At 31.5% G+C, this 8,227-nt stretch overlaps 1 protein-coding gene across 1 annotated transcript; it reads left to right on the top strand.

The window, feature by feature from the left end:
* On the top strand, positions 1–6,880 carry Pnn (desmosome associated protein-like protein pinnin). The gene is made up of 6 exons (XM_089593086.1): positions 1–6; positions 496–2,098; positions 6,262–6,351; positions 6,459–6,502; positions 6,570–6,745; positions 6,859–6,880. The coding sequence occupies exons 1-6, from the start codon at positions 1–3 to the stop codon at positions 6,878–6,880; spliced, it is 1,941 nt and encodes a 646-aa protein (XP_089449212.1).
* The last annotated feature ends 1,347 nt before the right edge of the window (positions 6,881–8,227 follow it).

Genomic DNA, 8,227 nt, shown 5'->3' with positions numbered 1-8,227 from the left:
ATGAAGGTTACTTCAGCAATTTATTTAAAAGTGTTTCAGAGTTCATTCAGAAAATTGATGTCATGGAGCTTTACTATAAATGAGGTTTAAAAATTTTTCGTTCTAGTTTTTTTTGGTTAATATTATGTTGCGTTACGTATAATTGTGTTTTTACCTCAAAGGTCCGTGAACAATATTACGTATTTAATTTTCTTACTGTACCCACTTTCTTCGGATCTAGATATTTTCTCAAATTGGTTTATATTCTAAAATTTAGGCTAATCTCATGTTTGTGCCTTGGCTTCCAGTGCATTTGTTCCATCTTCCTCTTCTGTAAGCTACCTCCCTCGTGCTTAGAGATTACCTCATTCATCTACTTTAATATTATTTTTGTTTTTCTAATTTTTATCTCTTACTATTGATTCTCTTACACATTTTATCACTTCCTTCTTTGCAAATTTTTGTTTATTTTTGGTTGTAATGTATTCTTTGTAATAGTGCACAATTTTTTTTCAGAGTACATTAAAAGCATTTATAAAAACTGCACGCAACGTAAATGCAGCTAATACAGTAAAAAAGTACCAGCAGTACGAATTTCTCAGCTCGAAGCCGCCTCTACAGTTGATAAATGAGAACCCTATAAATACTAGAGATATCTCAATTGAACAAGATCAGTCTAATGAAATAAAATCTTATGAACGTTCCGCACATAAAGACTGTTATATTGCTCTGCCACGCTTACAAATACTGCAACCACCATTGCAGAAATCAGTAGATCTGTGTTGTGGAGCGGTGAATTCTGCAACTAATAACATATCTGAGATACAGAATGAGGAATCTCATAATTCTAAAGTAGGATCTGCACAGAACAAATCTGATTTTGATCCTTTATTGTCATCAGAATCTGAGAAACAATTTTATCAGCATCCACCATCAAGTTTGTTTGTACAGTCACACAAATCAGTAAATAATCAAAACGTAGATCATATACAAAAACAACGCGTCGCTCTCAACTATGGTAAATTAAAAATCCAACAAAACTTACCCAACAGTTTGTCACGAAAATTACCCCGTGTGTTGAGAGTTGAACACTTGCACGCACCACAAAAATTGTCGACTGAAAACAAATTTAACGAGTCAGAGGTCACGCAGACCACATTACATTCTAATCAACCATCACAAGTAGAAGTTCAAATTGAATCAAACCGCTCTAAAAGAACTCAATCAACTAAACCGATATCTCAAAAGGTTAACGAGCAAAAATCAAATTCAGAGAATGTAGAACAGACGAGAAGAATATCAGACGAAAAAAATGATGTTTTATTCACTAAACATCATCAAAATCAGCCATTAAGATCTGTATCAGCTCAAGTAGATAATAGTTTGGTAAAATCCCGATCAGCTTCAGAACTACCAGAAACAGAATGTGCACAACACAATGTGGGAAATAAACATTTGAGTTCAAATTATTTAGAATCTAATGATCAAAATTATGGTAGTACTAGAGGCATTCCTAACAACTGTCATAATCAAGCACCAAATTCTAGCCAAAGTATAAGTGGGGAACTTTTATCAAAGAACTTTCACACTCATTACCAACACAGATCTGACAACGACGATTATCGTGAAGTAACATCAAAATTTCGATTTTTCCAGGATTCCACAGAAATTAAATCACCACAAAATAATCTTGAAAATCCTCGCCGTTCTAGATCGAGTTCTTCAGAGTCGAACGGTGAAGATCCTAATGGTAAACAAATACAAAATTCATCTCAACGTTCCAAGCGTATTCGTCATGATTTCGAAAACACTACTGAGGATACCAATGATGAGAATATTAGGATAGGTTCCCTACATTGTCAAGACAATGAAGAATCCGATAATTCAGACAGCTTTGATAATTCTGAATTGAGACAAACAGAAACAGTAAATAAAAAGTTACCAGTACAAGATAAAAGTAAAACAAAAAAATCAGTCGTATCAGTGTCTCCTGCTGAGAATAATGAGACACATAATAATTTTCAAAACACCCAAGCAGCAGAAGATCAATTTGAATTAGATCCGTCAGATGGAGATGTCTCTGTTGAAGGTGACAGTGAAGGAAGTGTTAGTGATCTAGGTAAGAGTACAATAACAAATAAGATAATCATACAGATTTTATACATAGAGACAGCTACCCATACGTTGACCTGTCAGTAGAATCGTAACAGCGTTGGAGAACGAGAGGAAAGATTCCTTGAATCTTGCATCTCTGTCTCTCCTGTTTACTAATTGGCTGTATCGAATCCCTACAATCGTACTTGTTATGGTAGTTGGTGCAAATAAGTTGTTCTCAACCTGTATGATTTGACAGATAATCAATAATTTTTTCAGTAATCATTGTTCACTAATATTAATCATAACAAAAATATTCTAATAGACTTATAACCAATTAATGGTTTATAAGAAAACTTATAAAATTTTAATGCAGTTTAAAAATTAGAGAACAACTGTATCGCTAAATAGATATGCTATAAGTATAGAAAATTATCACAGAATGAGGGTATATAATAAAGGGCATAGACAAATGATCCAAAATTTTATGACATTGTATTTAATGATATTAAAAATAACACACTAGTTTCTTAAAAAATCGGGTGAGCGGTCTTTTTTATAGCGATGAATTGTAATTGTAATCGTACAACGTCTACTTTTTACAAGGTTGGCCTATTATTCCTATGTTTCAGAGTGCAACTTCGTTAATAAGTTTGAGACATTTGTATTGTAGGTTGATTTTTCGACCAACTACTTTAAGCTGATTCATCCGTGACTGAGGTCAACGTTACGTACGAAAAAAAGTAAAAAAAAAAAAAAAAAAAAAAAAAAAATAACACATACTACAAATATATTTAAATCTCACAAAAAACATTAAAAAATTGGTTATTTTAAACTATTTATTTTAGGTTATAAAATAGTAAATATACATTTGTATAATTATTGAAGTTGGTAAATCGGTGGTGGACATTTTGTGCAAACCCGTAAACGGACACCCATAACCTTTTATCATTTAATATATTTTAATGTTGTTGCATAAGCTGCAATGTTTATGAAATCACTGAAAAAGCTTTAGAAATCTTAGTTTAAAACTCCATTTTTTGGTTGCGCCGATCTATTTCTACGAAGAAAAATACTGTAAGTTCCAATCTCATAATTACGCATGGCTCGTTTAATAACGATTTTCAAAGCTCGTGCACGTTATTTTCTTCTATAAACCTACCTAAAATTTTGCATAGAAGTGTATAACAAATTAATAAACAACTTCTCCAAGTTTCACTTTACTAGCCCAGTTTTAGATTTTTGCATGAACCACCTTAAGGAAAAGTTGCGGAGTACATACAAAGTGGGAGCTCTCTTACCAAGCAAGCAGAAGAAAGGGAACCCCCTACTACGAGCTTCAACTAAAGCCCCGTCTACTTCTTACAACTATGGGTGTATTCCGTTATTGTCTCGAGACTCGCAAAGGAAATCGGAACGCTCCGATATTTTCTCGCGAAACTAAAATGGAGCGTTCCGATACCTACGATTGCGAGAGGGCCGACCGGTCGCGTTGATGGCAGCGCTGCGCGCAGGGCTCCCGAAAGTGCGACTATGTAGCGCGAAATTCAAATTGGCTGTATGGTGCAAAACGCAAAAAACCAGATACCTAGGCCCCTAGCTATTTAACCAAATAACCCAATCAGTAATAATACAAGCGCCTATAACCCGATGACCCGGAGCGCTTACTGGCCACTCTATTAAATAATAAAATATTAATTAATAACATGATTGTGTTATTAATGAATATTTAATTGTTGAGTAGAGTGGCGAATAAGCGCCCCCGGATCATCGGGTAATTGGCGCTTGTGTTATAAATAATCGTTTTATTATATCTCATAAAGTGGCCGGTGAGCGCCCCGGGTCATCGGGTTATAGGCGCTTGTGTTATTACTGATTGGATTATTTGGTTAAATAGCTAGGGGTTCAGGTATCTGGTTTTTTGAGTTTTGCACCATACAGCCAATTTGAATTTCGCGCTACATATTCGCACTTTCGGGAGCCCTGCGCGCAGCGCTGCCATCAACGCGACCGGTCATCGTCTGACTCAGCGCTCTCGCAATCGTAGGTTTCGGAACGCTCCATTTTAGTTTCGCGAGAAAATATCGGAGCGTTCCGATTTTCTTTGCGAGTCTTGAGACAATAACAGAATACACACTGTATTATGACGAATGATGAAACTAGAGAAAGCTTCCAAATTCTTTATTGTGTATATACAGATACATCTATGAATATGGCTATATTTTAATCATATCGTGTGATCTTCTTCAGGCCTAGTAAACGCTTAGGATAGCTTTTGTATCTCGCCACAGAATTAAGCGTTTAAAATTTTTGTGAGTGCTATTAAGAAAAAAAACGATGTAAAAAATATTAATCGATACAAAAAAAAAGCTTCTGCTTGTTTTAAAAAAAAAAATGTGTATGTACATGGAAAAAAATGAAAATATAACAAATAAACAATCGTACTACTGCTTATTAAAGTTTTTTAATAAAAAAAATATGATGTATAAAAACTACGAACTTTTTGTTAAACACAATTTACTAATTTCAATTAATAATTTTCACTACAGCTCGATAACTAAAATTTCTCGAGGTACTTATATGTTTACTGACGCATCGGCTTTTATATTAAATTTAGATTAATGCAGGATCACGTTATAACTATGTACACACCACGGGCGGGAGTAAAGAATGATCCATATCTCGTGTGTATTGTCACTCGAGGCAAAGCATAGCTTACTTTCGCCTGTGGTATATATATATATATATATATATATATATATATATATATATATATATATATAATTTTACTCCTCACCAGGACCGGAACTGATACGTGACTGCCTGTGTAACGTTTATGAATCACTTTCGGGCAAGGTGTGGATGTGTGGTAAAAAATGTTTTTTTTTTTTCTTAAATGAACACATAAAAATGTCGTTTTTAATAAATACGTTACTATTATGCATTATGTACGGTATACGTACGTTTTCACACAATTGTTTTAAAGGGCAAAGTTGTCTTAATTTCTTAAACATAACATTCCAAACAATATTTAAAGTCTTTTTTAAATTTATTATAAAAAAAGCAATAATAAAATTTTTTATAAATGTATACTGTGTTGGAATTCAAAAGCGTTTCAGTGCAAAACGTTTAACCGACTTAGCTATGATTTAGCTTACCCTATTTTAATTATTTGTCATATTTAAGTTGTAAATATTAGACGGGGCTTAGGTTACAGTCAAGTTAGGGACTCTCCCACTCCACACTCCTGCGTGATTGGTCAGACCGGTTAGACACAGATAGAACAGGTATAGTTGTAGAGGACTGTGACAGCCAATCAGTGAATAGGAGAGAGAAAGAGAGAGAGATGCAAGACCTGCTCAATTTTTTTTCTATCTTTAACGCTGTCTAAGATAAACGTAACAAAACGTAAATTTCTATGGTGTAATGTAAGGTTTGGTTGGATTTTGGACCGCAGTTACAGTTTGTTACGTTTGATTACATTTAATTATACTATAATATAACTCAATAATTATCTTACGACTCATTACGTTTTATTATGGTTCTTAAAAGACACTTAAATCTGGTGAAAAAGTAACTGTAATAAACTGTAATAAATCGTAAAGAAATGTTGGGATCTGTAATATTTTATAACAGCTGACAGTTTATTAAACTTACTTATATTTTCTTATAATTGATAACTTTTAGACACATTTTCTTACATTTTCGAATAAAATTTACTTTTAATGTAAAAACATTGAGTAATTATTATGACAAATTATAAGTGTAATAGTATGTGGTAAATCATAACAAAACGTAACGAAAATGTAAGAAAACGTAACACAACATAATAAAATGTAAGAAACGTCCGAAATCCATGAGAATATGACAGTTCCATACATTGTCTTACGGGTCATGGCATATTAATACACATGTTTACTTTTTCTTACACTTTATTAAATTTTCAAATTTCCGCTGGGGTATTATAAATTCAGTCCTTTATTTTTGACGTAAATTAAAAACCGTTACTAACTTTCCATAGAAATAAAACGTATAATTGATATAATAAATGGGAAATAAAAGGTGTACATCTCACAATGGGATAACTACATTTATTTAGAACACACAGACGCCAGTAGTTAATGTAGATTAAATATGCCTATTACATTAAAAAGTATTTTTTATCTATATGTACTTTTACTGTTGAAGATGACGGTAATGAAGATTTTCCATTTCTCAAAAAATACAAGCCAAAGTTGTACAAAGAGTATGGAAAACGCGGCCTTCCCCAAGTACCTGGTAGGCAAATTTTTTTTTGCAGTGTCGTAACTATAAAAAGACTTACTTGGTTTCTACCTTACTATAGTATTTACTGTTGCCTGTCTGTATCAATATATTTATTGCAGATCCTGACCCACAATTCCAACGTTATGGAATACATAATAATGAGGTATTTGGTAAAATACTGCATTGATAAATGTTTGCTTTCTCAACAGTAATGTAATAATTATTTGTAGGTCAGTTTGGCACCAAATTTAACCGTTGGAAAAAAAACTTGGACCATGATGAATAGAAAAAATAGGGATAAGTTTTTAAGAGAATTGACTATTGTTATATGGAAAAAAAAGCTACCTTATTTGTGTTTGGATAAAACAAAATTAAAGAACAAAAAACTGTGCGGGAAGAAAATCAAGTTAGTGTGTCCAATAAAATTGGAATTATACTTCCGTAAGTTATCTTGCCGTATGTCATTGAATAGCGATTACCATGTTACGAGTGAAGATTGTTACCTTCTAATTTTTTTAGATATTTACAAAGATTTCCTTGATAACAATGAAAATTACAATCACTATGATGAAGATACTAAAGATATATTAATATACAATTCGTCGGAAAACCTTACGAGGGCAATAAGAGATAAAAGGGAGAAAACTGCTAGAAGCAGACAGCAATTAAAAATTTAAAATTTTTTTGTTTGTTTGTTAAAACTGCATTCTATAAAAAAATCCTTTTAAAGTATTATCAAATCTTAATATTGTTCTGCAACTGGTTATTTTACACTTCTATACTTATAATAGCCGTACTTTCCATCTCATATTTTATGTGATGGTCGATAAGTTGTATGCTTAAACACTGATTATTATTTACTAAGACTATTATTATTTACTACGTCCAATTCTCAATCACCATAAAGATTGGTTTAAATGATTCAAACGGGACAAAGTAGTTACTAGTTATAAAAGAAAATTATTTAGTCGATTTGTATGCTTTTTAAATAGTAATATAATGAAGGTTGCAATAAAATAAAGTGATATCTTTAATTTTTAAGTTTATTACAGCAAAAAATAGAGATGTATGGTACGGTAGTCTTACAGTGTTGGAAATGTATCTGAAACTTTATTTATGTTTATCGTAATGTTGAAGTGATTAGCGCCAAAGTTAGAATGATAAGCACTGTACAATGGCTTTTGTAAAATTCATTAATAATTACCCAGTATTTATAATACATAAGAATAAGTGTTAATTAATACATATGTACAACGATTATAACTTATTAATAAGCAAATGTTTGACAAAAGAGTTAAAACCTTAAAGTCTGTAGTGTATCTCTGAAATAATTATATAAAAAATCTTCAAGATTTGAAAGTATACAATAATAATAAATGTTTATTAATATATATGTATGACAAGATTTAAACGATGTACAAGCATTGTAATATGACCGTTATAATCATGAAAGAAATAATAAAAGATTATTCATTTTGTTCATTTAAGTGAAATTAATAAAAGTTTTTGTTCAATAAGATTATTGTCTCTTTTTTTTCGTCCTATTATAATATTTTCTATAATATATCCTTATTTTTTATAATAAATAGAAGATAGTATCGTATACATTATCGCTATCAACTCGTCAAATCGTCTGATATGGTACACATACAAAGTTAGGATTAACTAATAAAACACATTTTGTTTGCGTTCATTTGAAATTAATGCTACAAAGTTTGTTGGAAATTACCAGTAAAAAAAGACAGAAAAAAAATTGTAAGTTATAAATAAAATATTTCACAAAATAATTTTTAAGCTAACAAAAGATCAGAAATTTAATTTAATAGTTTTTTGACGTTTAAAAGTAGAATAATGTAGTATATATTTGTGCAAGAAATTTTTACCAAAA

This window comes from Copidosoma floridanum, unplaced genomic scaffold, assembly GCF_036245765.1.
Source record: "Copidosoma floridanum isolate Cflo_tuat_1 unplaced genomic scaffold, Cflo_Japanese_pri ptg000001l, whole genome shotgun sequence".
In the NCBI taxonomy this organism is placed as follows: domain Eukaryota; kingdom Metazoa; phylum Arthropoda; class Insecta; order Hymenoptera; family Encyrtidae; genus Copidosoma; species Copidosoma floridanum.
The sequence above is the reverse complement of the archived record's forward strand: the minus strand, read 5'-3'. Positions and strand labels throughout refer to the sequence as shown.

Coding starts and splice junctions, on each gene's coding strand:
- Pnn (XM_089593086.1), top strand. Junction 6,352..6,458: donor CGGCCTTCCCCAAGTACCTG/GTAGGCAAATTT, acceptor TATTTATTGCAG/ATCCTGACCCACAATTCCAA. Junction 6,746..6,858: donor CTGTGCGGGAAGAAAATCAA/GTTAGTGTGTCC, acceptor TAATTTTTTTAG/ATATTTACAAAGATTTCCTT.